General features: G+C 40.6%; 1 protein-coding gene across 2 annotated transcripts in view; it reads right to left on the reverse strand.

The window, feature by feature from the left end:
• ITGA2 (integrin subunit alpha 2) overlaps nucleotides 1–19,833 on the reverse strand; it is a 67,446-nt gene extending 47,613 nt beyond the window's left edge. The window contains exons 1-2 of one of the 2 annotated variants that reach the window (XM_085043527.1): nucleotides 19,711–19,833; nucleotides 747–870 (exon numbers count right to left, since the gene is read on the reverse strand). In XM_085043527.1, the coding sequence (XP_084899653.1) occupies nucleotides 747–870; nucleotides 19,711–19,756 (170 nt within the window). In that variant the 5' untranslated portion in view covers nucleotides 19,757–19,833. Of the gene's footprint in view, nucleotides 1–746; nucleotides 1,123–19,710 lie in introns of those variants that run through there. The other variant, XM_085043526.1, reaches the window with a different exon arrangement.
• Between the last annotated feature and the right edge of the window lie 604 nt (nucleotides 19,834–20,437).

The raw sequence follows: 20,437 nt of genomic DNA on the forward strand, positions 1-20,437 counted from the left end.
AGGCTGCAGAAGAGGAAACAATGGGTCTTCCGCTAAATGTGCTTAGTCCTTGTAATATGTTAAAGTTCTTTTTTAAACCAACATTACTAGAAAAAAATATTTTACTAATTGCTCATCAAGCCCAATGTTGTGGCAACAGTGGATTTTAGGTCAAATTTTATGGCTGAAGAGATGTACCAGACACAAGACTTTGCTGGATTGTATTATTACATACATCCAAAGACATTGTCCCTTGAGAATCAAACAGTTAATACTGTACCAAACACAAAGTTATATAGATTTAATTCAATTTTATTTTAATATTAGTAATTAGAACTCCCTAGCCCTAATAATTTGTTTTAACAACAATGTTAAAATGGAAAAATATCCCACATATATGCGAAGTGTAACAAGGATGCTCGGGGTACACAAAGGAATGAAATGAGATTTAAAATTCTACAGAAATTGTAAGCCTGAGGAAATTAGTGTATTGGAAATAAAAGTAAAAGAATACCAAAAGAAAGATCTCAGGTCACATGGTGTTAAGGAAAAAAGCCTGAACTATCACACGCATATGTCTTTAGTATATATCAACTTTTGGTTTAATAACATTAAGTATTTGTTTGTAAAAACATAGCCCTAATACAAATGAATTAGCTGGAATGCATCTAAATGAAGTGCACAATTATAAAAGAAATATTAAGAGTTGCAACAGATTTTACTTAACCTTATGGGTGGACATAAACCAAGCCATTCAAGCTGCTTACCATTTGCCTTGTTCATTTATAAACTGCTGAATTGCATATCCAAACTGCTCTCTTGGTGGACCAGAAAATATTTTTGCTTCCAGGAGCCCAACATTGTAGGCTTCACAGCAATTATGAAGGATGCCTGTTAACAGAAAGATTATGATTATCACAGAAGCAATTAAAGAAGAATTTTGATCCCCGTGAAAAAGGCTCTTCATCTGCACCAGCTCCCCCAACAGAAGAAAATAAATATAGCCCTTGACACACGCTTGAAAAAACAGTGTTTTCACTACAGTACCCTGCCCATGTGAAATGCCTCTCTAGCACTCTTTATGTGTGTTTTAATACTGTGGGCAGAGATCAATGACTCATTCACTCTTTGCCTTAACAAAAGTTGCAGAGTTACTAATGGGAAAGTTTTAGCTGAATGGAGGCAAAAGGTGTGATTCAGAGGTTTGTTATCCTCTTTTACCTTAAGGCATAAATTAAGCTTATGGCACAGCAAACACATCAACAGCCTGCTGAGCTACATTAGAATAATAGAATCTTTTAAGCTGAAAAAACCTTAACCCACCACTGCCAAATCCACCAGTGAACCATGGCCCCAAGTGCCACATCTACATGTCTTTTAAATACTTGCAAGGATGATGATTCCACCACTTCCCTGGGCAGCGTGTTCCAATATTTGACAACTTTTTCCAGGAAGAACTTTTTCCTAATGTCCAGTTTAAACCTTCCCTTGTACAACTTGAGATCATTTCTGCTTGTGCTGTCACTTGTTACCTGGGAGAAGAGATCAACCCCACCTGGCCACAGCCTCCTTTCAGGCAGTTGTAGAGAGTGATGAAGTCACTCTGAGCCTCCTTTTCTCCAGGCTAAATACCCCCAGCTCCCTCAGCAGCTCCTCACAGCACTTGTGCTCCAGACCCTTCCCCAGCTCCATTGCCCTTCTCTGGACTCACTGCAGCACCTCAATGTCTTTCTTGCAGTGAGGAGCCCAGAGCTGGACACAGCACTTGAGGTGTGGCCTCACCAGTGCCCAGGGGGACAATCCCTGCCCTGCTCCTGCTGGCCACACCATTGCTGATCCAGGCCAGGATGCCATTGGCCTTCTTGGCCACCTGGGCACACCCTGGCTCATGTTCAGCTGCTGTCACCAGCACTCCCAGGTCCTTTTCCAGCCACAGGGCAGCTTTCCAGCCACTCTGCCCCAGCCTGTGGCACTGCCTGGGGTTGTTGTGGCCCGAGGGCAGGACCCAGCACCTGGGCTTGATGGACCTCATGCCACTGGCTTCAGCCCATGATCCAGCCTGTCCAGATCATCTGCAGCAGATAACACTCCCACCCAGCTTGGTGTCACCTGCAAACTGACTGAGCATGCATTCGATTCCTTCACACAGGTCAATGGACACACCAAGCAAAACTGAGCCTTAGAGAACACCATTTGTGACCATCCACCAGCTGGATGCAACTTTCTTTACGTCAAATTTCCGTGCTCAGACAAAATGCCCTAACTGTACTTACTAATACTGCTTGTACTTTAGTTTGCAGCACTGGAATAAAAATGAGATTATCTGCTGCATCAGAAAACCTAAATATTTTAGTCATTTCATTATCACACTAGAAGCCTTTGTTTTCAGTAAAAACAGTCTGAACAGTTGTCCAAACAGGAAAACAGAAATACAAACATGCAAGGTAGAACAGCATTAATAAATCGTGACACTTAACATTAAAACTCTACTTAGCTGTGGTTTTGTTATTAATTGCTTTTGCTAAGGCACTTATGTGCCTAGGAATAATGGTGTGCCCTTCCATGCCATTTTGGAGGGAACCAGCAATGTGGAACTGGGACCAACTGATTTTGTAGGACATGAGGGCCCACACCTCATTCATAAAGAGCCTGACTTCTTTCTGATCAAGACCTGTAGGAGGATATCTAGGAGAACATCCACTTGGGAGACTGCAGGAAAAAGAGTCCCTCAGACTCCCCTGGGGGACTCTGCTGTGAGTAGATAACTCCTTCCCCCATGTGGAGGTAGAAGGACAGAGACTTGATCCCAGGAACAAGCTACAGCCTAGATGAGGAACACCTTAGAGCTCCTGGAAACCCTCCAAAAATGGCAGCGAAGGAAGAAATCATGACCTGTGGTTGTACTGTGCAGCTGCTCCCTGAGGTTCCTGGATGAGGCGGGTTCACAGAGTTGTTCATGGGTTAAACAACATCCCTCATGTTTCCCCTCCCTTCCTGTGTGCCCAGACAGAATGAGTTTTATCTGCTCTACACACAAATATGCCTCACCACAGCTATTTAGTATGAGTCATTGTGTAGTAAAGCAGCAGCCTTTTCAATAATCCCTTATAACAGGAACCCTTTAAGGAGAGATGGCATCTTAAAAATATAAGCTGAAGTTCTAACGATTTCTCTAGTTTTGATGGGTAGAGACTTTGCTCTTGGTATCACTCTCCTCCAGGTCCCAGGAGCAGCTTTGGAAGGGAGGCTAGCAGGGTTTATAGCAACATAAAACATCCCATCACAGTAGCTTAATTGTAATAGTAATAATGATAATACCATCATAATGAAAATTTTAAAATCAGCTTTTTACAGCTTTACAAAGTTCACAACCTGTAAAAAGTGTCAATTTATTTTGTACCATCACCCATAGAATTCAAAACAGAAACATCACTAGCAGAAGACTAAATACAACTCTAAAATTATTACCACTTTTTTACCACAAATTCAAAACAGGAAATGATATATTAGTTATCTCAAACAACCACTATCTCCAGGCAGCCTCTGGAAAGCAAGAGGTCACCCACTGCTAAAAGTATAATTCCTTGAGAAACATCCTTAGAGATAAATATATTTCCTGAGTCACACCATTTAAGACTGGAGAAGAGAATGTGTACAGACTCATTACTCTGTGTTTTGCAATCCCTTTGACACTAAACACAGCCTCATATAATCATAGTTTATGTCTGGGTTTTGAGGAGAGGGAAAAGGTGTATTGAGATAGAAATTGACAATTGCTAGTAATTCTTTTGTGATCTAATCTACTTGTATTTTATGAAAAACATTTTTCATGTCACATCATGGGAGTTTTCTTGTATGTGTTGTTAAATTGTATTAGCCTCAGTCAGAAATCAAGCACAATTTAGCAATGTCCCATTGTCAAGAGGCCACAGGAGACTACACCACAGTGCCATCGTGCATGTAAATAATGGAAAAAGAACATTCTACACTGTATGTTGTACATGAAAACAAAACCCTGGCTTTCGAATGAAGAAGCAGAAGGAACCCAGAATGATAAACAGTTTCAGTCTGACCCAAAATCTGATGACATTTAGAGAAAAACTCTTGACTGTCTGGACTCTGTTGGACACTTAATAGCAAAGCACACTGCAAGCCAAATTGTAACACCACTGAACATCTGATTTCATTGGCTGACTTCAGTGCAAATGCATGGAAGATGTTTCTAATGCATGTCCAAGGTGAGGGTTTTGTTAAATGCCACAGGCAGGGCAAGAATTTCTTCCAGAACTGGGTAAAACCACAGGGAGCAGATTTGATAGCCAGCAGCCCAAAGGAACATCCCCATGCTGGTTCAAATTCCCTGGGGTGCTGTGATGTCAGATGGGGTGAAGACAATATATGCTAGGTCATGTGTTGCCTGTTCATCTCCTCCCTTGTCCTCCCACCTGTGTGCAGCATCCATCCCTGGACCACCCAGGGCCACTCTTTGTGGTCCTGGTTTCTCCAAGATGGGGAGCATATTCCAAGGAGCACGGACATTGCCTGTCCCTGCACTGGGAAGCTTCAGCTCCTTGTAGTTCCCCTGGGCTTCCCCACAGCTTACAGAAGCAATTTCCTTTTTCTCTTCCCAGCAACCCACCCCTTCTGCTCACTGAATCATTCCACCCATCCTTCCCATTTACCACGGAGGATTGATTTTATTATTTTTCAACATTTGCACTAACTGCAGCACTGGAGCACTACTTTTGAGAGCAAAAATATCCAGCTGGAATAATGGAGAAATGTCTGTCAGATCACAGGTCTCTTCAAAGCTGCCTTTATCATGTTCACTTTCTTGACAGTCAACCAGTCATGGAGAGTGAAAAGAGAAGAACAAACGAAAGGAATCATAAAACCCAGCCTTTGAAGACACACTCTTCTGCAATACTCTTATGGATTCAGCTTTGCCTCTGAATCAAAACTGCTTTGCAAAAACCAAAGTAGAAATGCTGGCAAACACAGTCTGATTCAGCACAACCATTATCAAGTGAACCTTACTTCAGCATATTTCAGTCACATTTTAAATTCCACTTTTTTATTATCATTAGCTGTTTTTTCAGATCTACTCCATACAAATCATAGTTGGTTTGGGCCTAGCAAGTATATACTGGCAATAATATAGCAGGCATTTTTTCTGCCTTTTTCCTCTGTCTTATATGGTACTTACACTGTAAGAACATCTTTTATCCATTTTGTACATCTATCTTAATATAGTAACCATAAAAAGAAACTCAAGCATTTGCAGCCAAAAAAAGAGAAAATTCTAAGTTTTTTAAACCTATTTTAATCCTGTGCAAAATAAGAGGGTCTTTTATGCATTAAAAGGGTGCCAATCATTGGAGTATCTAGGGTCAAAGTACTGTATATGCTAGGCTGGAATGACTCTGTTGTTGCCTTCAGGCACTGAACTTTGATAATTTAAGAATATTGAAATAAAGAAAACTAATTCACTATCTGGATTTTAATAGCTTTTGGTGACAGACTTCTACTTTGTGACCTAATGATCATGATGAGAGATTAGTCGGGCAAGTAAAAATCCACTTCCTAACTTCTGTCTGTAAATGGTGCTTTATTTACAGTCAAGTAAACAGACTGTGTGGAACAAAGGAAGCCAGATACAAGCCTAAAGCATCTGAAAGCCCCTCTGCAGACTTCAAAAGCAGCAGTTCCTCTCTGCTGGGAAGGACGGTTGGGCAGTTCATTTTAAAGAGAGCACCTTCACTAAGCAGAGTACTCCCAACATCAAGCTTCAGACAAGGAAATACGAGAAAAAAAAAATACTAATGGGATAAAAGCAGCTATAAGCTTTCTAATAAACTCCAGTATCTTTTTGCATGGTATGTTTTTTCCTGGGAATTCCCATATTTCAACATCTGCATTATTGCAGCATGAGCCATGGGAGCTGCAGTGTAGGTTTATAGCTGATTTTATACTTTAACACCAGGATTTTTTTTTTTTCCTCCTAGCAGGACAAAAAATAATACGTGTTATGACTAGGTACCTTTAAGCCTCAACGTGTGGGAATTCTTCTGTAACTATAAATGACATGTCTAATGATAGCTCTTACGCCTTCTTTTGCTTCATTCTGTTTGCAGTACAAGCTGAAGCAAGTTTTAATGAAGTAAAAGCTCATATTAGGTACACCCAATTCACAATTATCTTGATTTTGTAAGCAAAGCTCACAGCTTAAAGTGACCAAGCAGAAATTGGTAATCAATTCTTTAATGTCAGGATTATACTAGTTGTCTGATTGAAACCTCTTATTCAGACTAACCAGCATAGAAACAAATACAACTGAACGAAAAATATAAAATCAGACTTTTATGTATTTGATTATTTCATTTGGTGAAATAAGTTTATAAAACTCTAATAAAATATATTGGACATATTATTAGTCTTTATTTTGTATTGTGTCATAATAAATGTGTCATTTTGTTTTCACTCTAAATAGTAAGATTGACTTTTCAATCACATTTTACTACATTGCAAAGGTGACATTTCTGTTTAAGATGGCAATATATTACAAAATGCCATAATTACACAGACTCAGTTATGCCAAGTCTCACCTCTTATTAAAGTATCCAGTCAAACAGAGGCATTCACTGCTGTTGTTATTTATAGCTTTCCATCAAACAGGGCTAGCAATGACAGTATCAACACAAAAGAAGAGACAAGGGACTTTGACGTCTGAGTCTGTAAGGGTCCACCACACACTAAGTATTAGTTTTAAATGTATCTAATATTAACCTTGCCAGTAGGAAACTTTGCCTTTTTTTCCTTAATGGTATGGTGTTCACTTCTTTGAACAACTATTAGCTATAAACCAGAAAAAGTTTGTTATGTAATCCAGCTAAGCAACCCTTTGTGAGTGAGCATTTGGGTCAGTCACGATGCCAGGAGAGCATCCTTGGCAGCTCCCCTCCACTTGTTAGCACAGCCACTGCTCTGACCACTGCCCCTTGTGCCAGCTCCAGCAGGGCAGCTGACCCCCAGAAACCCAAACTCAAAGTCAGCAGCAGGCTGATGGATTTGGGGGTGGAAGGGATAAGGATGTCATCACTAAAGAAAAGCAAGCCCACGACCTGGCATTATGCTAACACAATGTACTGTGGTTTTTAGTCTATAATTGTTTTGGGGGGGAAAATGAATCAAGAAAAGCCCACTGGATTATTGTCTGCTTTCTAAGGTAGTTTCTTAGATTGGCAGCCACTAGGATTTGTCCAGCTGACATTGTCTTAATTGCTCAGTCTAGCATTTATTAAAATGTCTATTCAATCCAGAAGAGGGCTTTGCTTTCCCCTTTATGTTGTACTGCTCCAAGAGAGCCACTACAAATTCCATGAAGACATTTTTCCCTTGGTCTGAAAGATTTCTACCTCCAAAGAATACACATCAGCAGGGCCCTGAAGCCTGTCAGACCCTGCTGAGGGCAGAGAAAAGAAAGGGGTGGGAGGGATGAGAGAACTTGTAGCTGTTGTTTTCCACTGACTTCATCTCACACTGGATGCACACTCTGATTCAAGCTTTCTCCATGACTGAAATATTTCTAAGGGTTCTCTTTGGGGTAGATTTTCTGCTATTTTCTATTGTGCAAGGCCATACTGGATTTTTTAGCTGTCAGGGAACTTGAAAAAGCACTTTTGTCTCACTCTGATACCCAGCTGGTTATTTTTTTTTCATCCCTGTGCAAAAGTTCACTGAAGTTGGCTCAGAGATTCCGAAGTCAGTGAGGGAGTACAGGCACCTACAGACAGCCTTCGCATTATAATCACCTACTGTCCTTGAAATATTATGCAGGAGCTGGAATGAAGGCCGGAAGGGGAAGCAATAAAGTTATGAAAGAGGGTAGTCAAGTAGTATTTGCTTTATATAAAATATATGTAGTTTTACTTTACTGGTTTTTTTTTAAATGGAACAACATTTTGGTGAAAGAGTAAAATTACTCTCTTATTATTCAGAACCTATGTTAACAGAGCAATAATACGACAAGAATTAGTCAAGTATTCTTACAGAAAGACATACCCAGCTTTCATAATGCATTGTGTTTTGAATGCTTTATTGACAGGACTGTGAATACATAAAGAAAAAACCACCAGCATGCAGTTGCTTTAGTCTATTGAATTGCAATATGGATGTTCTTCATTGTGGCTTTCAGAAGCAACATTGTGGCTTTCAGAATTCACAGCAACTCTCACTGTAATGAGTAAAATCTTCACAAAAAAGAAACTCTTTTTTCCTTTTGATAATATACTAGTCTCCAGTGTGATCTGCTTTACTGTGTTGGGACATGCTTTGTGTGCATGCACAGGTAAAGAAATCAAACCAAGTTCTTCTCATGTAGAAAGATCAATTCTATATTGGTTTGATTTTTTTGGGATTTTCCTGCAGATGTACACAGATATAAAATACCTTTTTCATCTGTCTTTATTATACTCAGAGATGGCTACATGGAATGACTACAAGCAAGGAAAATAAAGGACTACTTATAATTAATTTTGGAAAGGTGTATTAACTTAGTACAGTCAACATAACTGAAAAAAATTTCTCATTAGTTTTCTCCTTTACTTTTCTCTTTTCTGCAATAATTTTTTGGTCAATATGCACAACCACATCAGAAGATACTTGTAATGGCATGTAGCTACCTTCAGCTCATATACTAAACTAGCAGTATTATAATCACAGTTAATCTGATTTTATTTAAAACTGAACAGATTTCTTATTGAGAAAAACCTCCTAAATAGAGACAATGTGAGACTCTGACAGGGATCAAAGAAGAAAAGAAAGTGATTGGCAAGACACTGTTTTTTGTACTGAAAGTCAAAGCATTGTACGATCCTCACTTTGGTTTCTTTGTTGCTATTTCATGATGTTTACAGAAGCTTGAGAAAGGCAAGTCTTCATTTTACTACATCATCTACTTGTTTTACTTTCTCTTGAGACCAACTTTTTCTTCACAACAGCTTCAGTATCTCAAACCACCTAACAATTAATAGAAGTCTTAATATTTAGAGTAGAAATAAATTATAGGCAAGAAAGCCTCCCCCACATCCACCACTCAGAACAAAGGAGAAACAATGTCCCATTTAGTAACAATCCTCCCACCCTTCTTCCTCCCCTCCTTTCCAGCAAGTTTTCTTGGCTTAGTTGGCTGACTGCTTCTTCCTGGAAATAGGTCAGTTTCCAGCCCGAGTGTGTGAAAGCCTGAGTCACTGCCTTTCACTTGCAACGGCTCGGAATGCAAGAAGCTGCACTGAGGAGTTATCAATAACCTGCTATAAAAGCAGCCCAAACATGATAGGACATGAATTGTGACCGAAAAGTTGGAGAGACTGTGATAACACAACTAGGAGCTGTCTATTTTGTTGTTCTGACACTGCTGCAGAATAAGAAATTGAAATAAATTTACCCACAACTTCACTGGTTACTCTACAAGACTTGTCTTTCTCCTTATAACTTCTCCACTTGTGGCCCAGGTATTGCCCTCCTTGGCTTCCAGAACAGACAAATAAACTGCTCTTCACCTGGACTTAGGAAATACAGACAACCTACTATAAACACAAGGACTGATTGCAAATAAATGCTTAGGAGCAGCTCCTGCAGGACTGACAACTTCCTATGAGTTTTTAATAAAGATAGCAAATATTCAAGCCTACTCAAACTTATTATCCTGGCATGTTTCCATCCATGTTTTCAGTGGGGAAAAGCTTTATTTTACAGAAAATTCACATAAATTCCATCTTTTTGTCGTGACATGCAGTTTTTATTTTATCTTGGTACAAAGAGTATTGTTCAACTTTGTCCTTAGAGTACCACAAATTTTTCTCAACACCACAAAGAGATTAAAAGTATGTGGGCTATGCATACATATATGTTGTTTATGCATTTGTCACTGGACTTCACAAGTAAAGATGATAAACAAAAAAAAAAAAAATTGGCATGCTTCCCTATGATAAAAACTGACTTTCCAAGTGGCATTTCACTCCAGCAGTTTCTCTTCCTTTGTGTACACATTATCGGTGGGTGCATTTTCTCTTTTTAAACCCAGGACTATTTCCAAATATAGTTAGAGAAGCATGGGCCACATTACAACTGTAAGAGAGGAAATGCATGTCATCCCACTGAAAGCAATGTGGCTGCTATCTGTGTACCCTATTTGCCACATTTTCTCATCTCAGCTACTATGAAGACATGATTCTACAAAGCAAAAAAAGCATGTTTTCACACAAATATCAAGAAGAGAAAGCCACCACGGGTGTCTGTACTTCTCTCCCCATATCACACTCTAGGCTATATGAAAACTGCAGTGTATTATATTATATTGTGTATTATATCATATTGCATCACTGTTAAATGTGACCTGAAAGGCTAAACTTGAAAAAAGCTGAAGGACTCGTCATCACCATCCATCCCTCTGCCACTTCAGTGTCGTGGCCTGAAGCATGAGGACTGCAGAGGCTCCAGTGACCATGCCATCATGCCATTCTTAGGACACCATGTTTAAGATCCTGTTCCTCCCTCATAGCTTCTGAAGCTAGCTGGGAGTTTAGCTCTCTGTACTGTACACAGATGGCAACAGAAATAAGAGCAGCCTCAGCTGTAAAAAGTTTGCTGCATCAGCTTCCTGCAACATGAAAACCTCCAAGGCACCACAGGATATATAACACAATACTTGGAAGAGCTATAATTATCAGGACATTTGTTCTCCTATTCCAGAAGTAATGACTACTCTCCTTTGATTTTAATGGGAGCTCATGGCTGGGCATCCTGAATAGCAGGCAGGTGGTCCCAATCACTCACCTGAAATTGCACCTTAATGTACCTTGAAATGATCGATTCTGGCACCAGATAGTGCGTAGGCAGAATTTGGGCACATTAAAATCAGGAAAACAATCCAGGAAGCCCAGACTTCAATACTGCCTAACCCACAATGAGACTAAAATTACCTGTCACTTAGGTTTCATTACACCAAGTTGCACAAAAGTTTAGAATAGGAATCAGGTCTAGAAGCAGCCCTGTCTCAGAGCAAAGTATTCTACCCTACTATTAACCCTCTCTGATACAACAGTAAGAGGCAATAAAGTATTTTCAATTTAATTATTTCTACTTGAAATTAAACTATTTAACTAAATTGCTACGTGAATTTTTTTTTAATGCACAACCAACTTACCAAATGTAAATTGCATGGGTAGTTGGTCCAAAAGAGCCAACTCAGAACTCCTCCTAGCTAAGTGCCCCAGACATTAGGCCACAGACAAGATGCATCTTTGCCTGTCTGTCTGGAAACATGAGCACACATCCTGGGCTGAGCTCAGAATTAACTTCAGTAAAAGGGGTAGAGGCTGCATGTCTGACTGCTTTATTGCCTGCTAGCAAAGACACTTCTGGAAAATGTTGAGAGGTAAATCTACACCAGTGCAAGCCTCAAGGGAGAACTATACCCATATTTCCCAGGCAACTATTACTATTACTTCTGAAGCAGCCACTTCCTGAAAAAAAGCTGAAGTGGACAACTGTCTCCGAAAATTCTTTGCCATCCTTGGCCACAGTAGAAGGAGGCACCTCATGCAGGTGCCTGAGAAGGAGTTCAAACACCCTTGATCTACCTCTCGGCTGCAGGGGTCTTCCTGCTTTGCAAGATGTTTGTTTGTGCATTATAAAGTGCTGAGTCCAAGGCACCTAGCCCTGCACTCTGGCACAGGGGGACCAGAGGGTGAAGAGGGGATGAAGGGATGAGGCAGACACTCTCCCAGCCCTCAGCTCTCACACCAGACTGTGCCTACCCAGATGTCAGTGATCATGTTGGTGACAGGCTATCTCTAGTCAGAGTTCAGAAGGAAGTTATCTCCATTTTTGTAAAATGCAGCCATTGTACATTTTGGAGTCAGAGAGAAGGGCTCATGTACATTTAAGAAGAGTTTTCTGGAGATAGTACTTGGTTCCACAAAAGCAGAACAGTTGCTTTTTTGTCTTCACAGAACCAAAGTCTATTGTAGCTGTCAGCTTCTCAGAAGGACAACCCCAGAGACTCTAGTATTTTTTTACTGTTCAATATGATGAACTGGCTTTTGACAGATTGAAAGAGAAAACAAAAAATCAAAAATCCCCAACCAATCCTTCCCCCCACCCCCACAAAACAAAAAAAAAAAAAAAAATAAAAAGAGAGAGTAGAGACAGTGAAATAAAAGGATATTTGGTTAGAGTTAAACGGATAACTATTATTAGCAGAGTTACTGAAGGACTACTATGTGAGTAGTGCTGCTGGATTTCTTCTCTGTTTATTGTTTTGCCCATCTTAATGAGAGAGTTCATTCTCAGTCATTTCTGCTATTTTGTATTTGACCTATATATATTTTAGACATTTAAATGCAAACCTTATTTGGTGAGCATAGTTAAATGAAGTCTCAGGTCACCTAAATTTTTTCTGCTCAGGAAAGGTTAGCTAAATTATCATTTGAGGAACTTCAACTAAATCTGAGTTTGATATTTATAAATCAAATCAGTTCTACGTGCATCTAAAGTACTGTGTATACAGACAATCGAATTTTATACTACAAGTAGGAATACTGGATTAAATAGTTTTCAAATTCATTACTATTACACTGCTGTCCTTGTTTTGTTAGAATTTATTGTTAAGGAAATAGAATCAATGAAAATCTATTTTATAAAATATTGTGACATTTGGTAGTTCACAATTAACATCCTCTTCAAATAGAAGTTCAAATAAGAATACAGGCACAGAGACACTTGAGTCACACACCTTCCTTGTTAACTAACTAGGATGCAGTAGCTGCCTCAGGACAAAATACTCCACTTGCTTCTGCTCTGGACAGGTACCTCAAGGGTGTTGAGGTACCTTTTATGTTTTACTCTCCTTGTTGTAGCATATGGCTATTAAGAGACCAGGACAAAACCTCCTGACACAGGTTGCCCTGATTTGACAGTTGTGTAGACATTTACCCAGACAAGAATAAACTTAGGCCTGAAGTGAAGTAATTTACTGTTTAGTTCTTTTAGCAGAATATGTTATGAAGTAGAATTTCTTACCCAGTGTGCTTTCACAGCTGAAGGGAAACTCAAACACAGCAGTCACTAAAACAGAGAAGTTATGAGAAGTGACTGCCGTGCACGTGGAAAAGTTAAACACACTAATAGCTAATTCTGCTGGTTTATCTGCAGGCAGCTGCCTTACTTCAGGCAGCACAGAGCATGGCACAGGCGTATCCCCCAGGAAGTGCTGGGTTGACAGCTTCTAGTGACAGCATCCTTAGCTGCACTAAACACATGCAGGCCTAGCACAAGTAATCTACTCCTCAGTCAGGTAAGAAAACTGACCTCACAGCTGGCTGAGGTAGTTATTTCCCAGGCAATCCAGTGAGTGAAGCAGCCTGGTCATCTGCAGTCTTACCATCACACACAGCTTTGTACTGCAGTCCTAACACAGCATCAGCTGGTGCCAGATTGCTTGCTTAAGGGTCACTCATGTTTGAGACAGATAGCTGGACGGATAGATTGTCTGTCACATAGATAAAAGGTAAAAACCTAATTCAATCCTTCACACCCATCTACCCCCACACCACCTCCCCATCCCCAAACTCCACTGTTTCCTCAGGTATTTCTACTGTGCAATACACTCCCTCCCTGAAGTGTGCTGTTGACAGTAATTTTTCTCAAGATTTCTTTACTGCCTCTTCCTCAGAAATAACCAACCATGTTATCCAAAGAGATTCGTGTGATTAAAAAAAAAAAAAGACAAGCAACTGTATGTAAGACAAGAATGATAAACTTGGAAGCAGGTTGCAAAGGCCAAAATAAATCAGGAATAAAGCAAGGGTTCCACTAGGGCTGTGCATAACTTCCAAGCCCTTCACCCTGTCTAACAGCAATTTGAAAGGGACAAAAGCATCCGTGACATTCATCATGTGTGACATTCAACCATGCAGATGCCATTCAGTTGCACACAAAACATCTTTGCTCATCCTCCATTCAAAGAGTCTATGCTGATCCTACTTCTTTGCCTGCTCTTTTAAGTCCTGAATAATACGCAAGTTTTATTATATTTTTACAGCAGACGCATCTCCAGGAGAAAATAAAATTTTCTCCCCTGAAGAGCCTGAAAAGTTACTCATGGAATAATTTAAATAACAATCACCAGCACTCAGAATATTGAGTTTATTTGGCAATTCAGAAATCACAGCCTGATTTGGAAAGTAATATAAATGCTTCTGTTGACTCCACTAGATGCCTTTATTATTATCCACCTCCAGAAAATGAGTGCAGCATGAGCAGGAAGATTACTGCATATTGCTTCACAAAGGTACATACTCACACTCAGCCAATACAGACAGGAGGTATAATTTATGCTGTGTAATTCACACTCACTTATTTTTATGATCCTTTCATCAGTGCCTTGAGAAGAGATATGTTACTATAACTATTTAGCACAGATATATGTCAGTCTTTCACCTAAGGGCGTATAAATAAAAATCCTTCTCTGCTATCATTTTTAATAGAAAAGAAAACTAAGGCTCAGATGGTTCTATGAGGTCCTTGACTAAACTAAATTGGAACAGTAGAGCCAAATTATTGCACAAAAAATAAGCTTATCAACTTGTTCTGTCTTGCTGCACAGGGTCTGAGATCCCAACATTGTGTAGTATCGCAGGGCCAGAGATCACTCTGTGAAAAAGAAGTTCTAAACATTAAAACTGCTAATGGAAATGTCCTAAGCCAAGCAGATAACATGTATTGGTATGCAAGTGCATGGCTATGCCGATGAGAATCCAGCCTGTGTCCTGTCTGCATTTCAGCACGGTCACCATGGAAATGGGAACCAGCTTGCACAGAGCCTAACAAAGGAAACCTTTAAACGAAAATAACAACACTGGATGGAGCCTGCGCAAGATTTCTGCCGGGGAAAATCACTCACTTTACTTATCTGAAGATGTAAAAACTCCCTTTTACCTGCATTAATCCCAAAGGAAAGTACTTTATTTCCTCTTTGCTGGTTTGACATTAAGCTATTACACTGGCAGTCCCAGTTATTAGCCCTCATGAAAATACATTACAAGAAGTACAGGCAAACTCCACTTTCATTCATTCAAAATTACAACAGTGAAGAAAGACCACAATGAATAATATTTATATAGTGGCTAGGAAGCACAATGAAAACAAGAAGTAGCTGTACTTTTACTTCTTTAACTTCTTAAATTAAAGTTTTGTGACACTGAACCGAAAAAAGCAAAGAACAATTCATAGGCTGTTCCAGAGAGAGGCAGCACACAGTTAAAACTTGTTGGTAGGAACTCATGTTGACTTTGACCAAATTATGCACAAATAAATATTAACTGTTAATGTGTTTATGTGTCTGATGGTAGTACCCTGTATGCTTTCTAAAATAAACATAATACAAAATACAAGTCCTGTAATGCAGTATGAATGAAGCCTTACTTCAATGTGCAAGGCTGTGAAAGGCAAAACTCCAAAAATAATATGTAGTAGTGCTCCTACTACTTGCTACCTCAGAAAGAAGAAAAAACTAGAGACAGTTTTACTTTAAGAAGAGTCCATGTTTGGGTCCTGCTTTCAACATTTCCAGATCGTAGAATGATTTTTAACATTAACATTATTCACAAACAAGATAATAGAACAGCAAAGTATCAAAGGATATCACAAAGAGGGAGAAACACAGAAAACAAAATAGGTTGTACAGATTTAAGTCAGTGTGCACGCATGTGTATTACAATCACACGCTGCATTTTCACCCCAACTTTTAGCGTGTTGAACATCAAATGTTCAATTTTCATTTGGTGCTCAGTTTTCAGTTTAGTCCTTTCTGCTCTGTATATTGCCATGTACTTTTTATGTATATGACTTTAACCTTAGCATCTTCCTTGTGGATTATTGCCTACATATCCTGACCATAAACATATAAGTATTTGTATGTGACAGAGGATATATTTTTCAACTTTCAAGTGAAATGAGACATCATCCTTAGCTCCATTAAGAAAAAAAAAAGTATTTACCCCTTTTGGATATCTAGTGATACAGCTAAACCTTATTTTTGTCACAATACTTGGCATATTCGAGATACAATTTCCAAAAACTTCAGTCACAGCTGAGATTACAGAGCAGTTTTGCACATCAAGATGCACTTCCACAACCAGCTTAAGCCACTGGAAGTGACACCTACTAGTGAAAGAGACTTTTCCAGCTTTCCTGCCTCCTCTGCCCACAAGTTCTGACTGTCCCCTCTGCCAGCACTAACAAATAAATTGCTCAAGTGAGGAGAATCAGTTTAGCTCATCTCCAGAACTAACCTGGCTCAAAAGGGGGAAAAATATTCAGGCAAATGGGTCCCTGACTTGTTCCCCAGACTAAACCACAGTGATAGCACGGAGAAACTGGTGGAAACATTCAACCAGGACTGGGTGAAATGTCCTTGCAGCGTCAGCTCCACATTCAGGTCAGCTTAACCAGATCGTGAAAATGCAGCTTCAGTTTTGAGAACCCCTGGCTGAGCAAAGAGAAAGAGAAGAACACAAAAGCTCCAACCACATGTCAAAGATTTGATTTAAATGACTCGTCTGAAATTGTACTCAGCTTTTGTGGAAAAAAAAAAAGAAAGAATCCACTTTTGTAAGGAAAACCAAAAATATTTCTCTTAATCCTACATTTTAACCTCATTCATTAGACAACTTTTTAATTTCAAAACTAAGCAAGGCAGGAGTTCCAGCTTGTTCTCAGATCACATTATCTTTCTCTGTTCATAGGCAGTGACAGCATGATGCACTGATGTGCAAAAGAGACAAATCCAGGTGGCAAACTCACTTTGGGCATTTTACAACTTTTGTTAATGTTAAACACCATTATCACAGCTTTTATCCCAGCTTAAACAAAAATCTACTGATGAAAAAGAGTTGTAAGCAGTGTCTCCTATTCCTCTGTAGAGCCTTACAGCCCATTACTAACAAGGCCCCCATCACTGGAAATTCTCCATTGTACAGAACTTTTCAGAGAAATACATACACACTTCCCTTAGTTTCAGATAGACCTGTTTTCTCCTTCAGTCTGGCTGGGTCCCACATGGGGACTTGAGAATGTGGTAAACCTGTAGGCCAAAAAACATAACCCTTATGTAGCTGCAATTTTTAATTTTAAAGTGTTCAAGGGATGTGTACTTCACAAAGTGGAGATTTTAAGAATGTGCTAGAGTTGCATCTTTCACATCCTGGGTTGCTGGAGGAAGGTGCATGGTAGGCTTCAATGTGAAGGCCTGCTGAGATAGTACAGGTGAGGCCACCTCAAATTTTCCTTCCTCCAACACTATCACTTGATAATTCACTCTGAACTGAATTATTCCTATAAAAAGGAGAACAAATTGATTAATCTTCAGCCCAGGAAAGAGTTAAGAGCATCCAATACAGACAGTCAGCAGACCAGCATCCAGAAGCAAACTGGAAAGCAGAGTGATTTAAACAACAATGGATACTGCTTTAAAAATAACAAATAACATGAGACGTCAAGAGAGAAAATTTTTGTGTTTGCAGGTGTAGACCAAACACCTAACACAGAAACTTCTGACTAAGGTGCACAACAAGGTGTACATAAGTTAGAATCTAGCAGATAAAAATGCATTTCTTTCCAGAGGAATACAGTTTTCCAAAGACTTGTTTCTTGGCCAAATTCAGGTAGACAATGCAAACAGAGCCTTCCTGCCAACTTTCAAATATCTCCTCTGAAGCATGAGGGCACTAGAGCTTTCCACAGAAAATGTTACCAGACTTGAGCCCAGGAAAGCTACTGTATTTTCCACTGGCTTCACTCTCAGAGAGAACTTGGCTGGTTTGGCTCTGACTTTCAAGAACAGGATAAGGAAAAAATGGATGCTTAAAATATAAATTTAAAGAACTGGACATGGCAAATCTATCAGAAGCAGGAAACAACAGAAGAGCTTCAGGCTTTGTTGCATAGGTTGCCGTGTTAATGCTTCATTTATGTTAATGCTTCTTCACATAATCTACTTCTCTATGCTATATAATTTGTGGTCAACAACAACATTGGTAGCAAAGTCATATTATCAAAATGGTAGTTCTGTTTCAGATCTCTTCTTCTTGTAGCATCTACAAAGTCTTCGTGACTTTCCTGACACAAAAGTACACATCAACAAAGAGTAGCCCATTACTTCACTGTTGCACTAATTGTAGTTGAATTTGGAGACACAACAAAGCACCCCATGTGATCCATTTAATACAGCTGATAACTTGGAAGTTAATATACCAACATAAAATCAAGTCTGGAATAACTTGGAATCTTTTCTTGAAGAAATGACTAATTCAGCTAAGCTAGTGAAATTAAATTCAAGAATATCACTTTTGAAAGTAATCCAGTTCACTAGAATTCAAGCAATTTGAAAATCATTGTGGGGAAGCTACAAGAGTACCACCACAGTAGAATTCCAAAAACACTTAGGGAAAATGCTCCTGTCCTGAAACTTTGTTTTCCTTGCCACTTCTACAAGATCAAAAAGGCCTGAGCAAGTATTAACTCAGTAATTGTAGCTGCTAATGTCAAATGTCATGACATGCCTCAAATAAAAATAATGACAGCTTTCAGATGTATAAATTAAGATCAATCATAAATAGTGCTGAACAAAGTAGACCTATCCCCCTTCTGTCATTCACATTGCCAGGGGAATCCTCCTCTCACAATCAGTCCCTGTCTTCTGCTTTCTGCACTGCTCTACAAACCTTTGCAAGTCTTAAGACCCCATGAATTGTTAGTAGTCTTGGTTTGCAGCGGCTGTAACCAGGAGAATAAAGGATAGATTAAGCAAAAGAGCAGAGAGAACATATAGCCCACTGGTACTTCTCAGAATTGTTAAAAAATTGCCAGGTCGTTTGTGTACTGTATATCACATAACAGGTTAATATTTTTGTATTTTATTCCATACCCTGCAGCCACACATTCCACTGAAGTGTTCGCTGTAGTTACTGAAAGAACAAGTTGGAACAGCTCATCAGTGAAAACTCATTTCATGCTGCCTCTTCAGTGACTTGCTAATTAAGAGTTTGTCAGAGTACACAGTACTATTAAAACTCTGAAAGTGCCTGGGAATTTGCTCATGGCAAGTGAATATCATTGCTTATAGTTCCCAGGAAAATATATGTAATGGTAATTAAGTTAGCCAAGAGAAGGAGGAGATGGTTCAAGTTTCCCAATCCTTTTCCAAGCAACGAGATCTGCCCAACAGGGTCGTAACAGACCTAGAGGACTCTTGCAAATTAGGAACAGCATTTACAATGAGAACATCACCTTCGCGCTTAAAAAGGTATAATCATCATATAACCCTAAATTCACCCATGAGACTGCCCCGCTCCCTCGGCGCCAGCGCACACACACTCCATTTACGGGAAAGTGAAATCTGTGCCACTCCAGGAGTTTAACCTGCTTTTAAATCGCCGCCGGTTCATCGCCCTCGCACGCAGCCCCAGCCTCAGGCGCCCCGGCGCAGGTAGGGCTCAGCGCTCGCAGCCGCGCACCCTCCGCGCGTCTCTGCGGCCCCGGCGGCGCGGGAGGGGCGGCAGCCGCGGCCGAGGCCACCCCCGCTCCGCACCTCGCTACCGAGGGAGTCCTTCCTTCCCTCCTTCCTTCCTTCCTTGCTTGCTTCCCGGGGCGGAGGACAGACAGACCTACCCAGTGCGAGCAGCAGGGGCGGCAGCGCCGCGCCCGCGGAGCCCATGTCCGGCGCGGTGCGAGGTCGGGCCGGTGCCGCTCCCGAGCTGGCCGATTCCCAGCTCGACACTGAGCGCCACCTGCTCCGAGCCGCCCCCAAATACTCCTCCTCCGCCTTCTTTTCCTCCTCCTCCTCCTCCTCCACGCCCCCTGCGGTCCACGGCCGTGGAGGGGCCGGAGGCAACTCCTCCCGTCCGCTGCCCCTCTCTCCGCACCGGCGGCGCTGCCGGCCGTGCTGTCCCCTGCAGGCTCTGGAGCCGGGTTGCTCCTGTCGGTTCTTCACTAGTTTGATTCCCTGGAGGAGACCCCCCCGCGTTCTCCCCGCTGGCGCTGCCCAAGGCTGTGTGTGTTCCCTCTCCTCGTCACTGCGCTGGAAGGAGGAATCCGGGATAGGGACACCACTACCCCCTCCCTGGATACCCTGGACAACAGCGTTTTGGAGTTTTGGAGGGGTGGGGATGCCTCTTTTTCTTTGGTGACAGAAACCTGTAGGATAGTGTTAAAACCTGTATTTATTGAACAATGTAGTGTGACTCTGTACCTCGAGTTTTAAACTGCACATTTAATGACATTGAGCCTATATATTCTTCTTTAAATGAAATTTCTGCAGAATACACCCCCAGCTATCCAGGAGTGCAACAGCATCCAGAAGCCTTACCACACAACTGTCTCGAAGTTGGCAATGACG

Source organism: Lichenostomus cassidix, chromosome Z (assembly GCF_008360975.1).
Source record: "Lichenostomus cassidix isolate B80296 chromosome Z, HeHo_3.0, whole genome shotgun sequence".
Classification (NCBI taxonomy): domain Eukaryota; kingdom Metazoa; phylum Chordata; class Aves; order Passeriformes; family Meliphagidae; genus Lichenostomus; species Lichenostomus cassidix.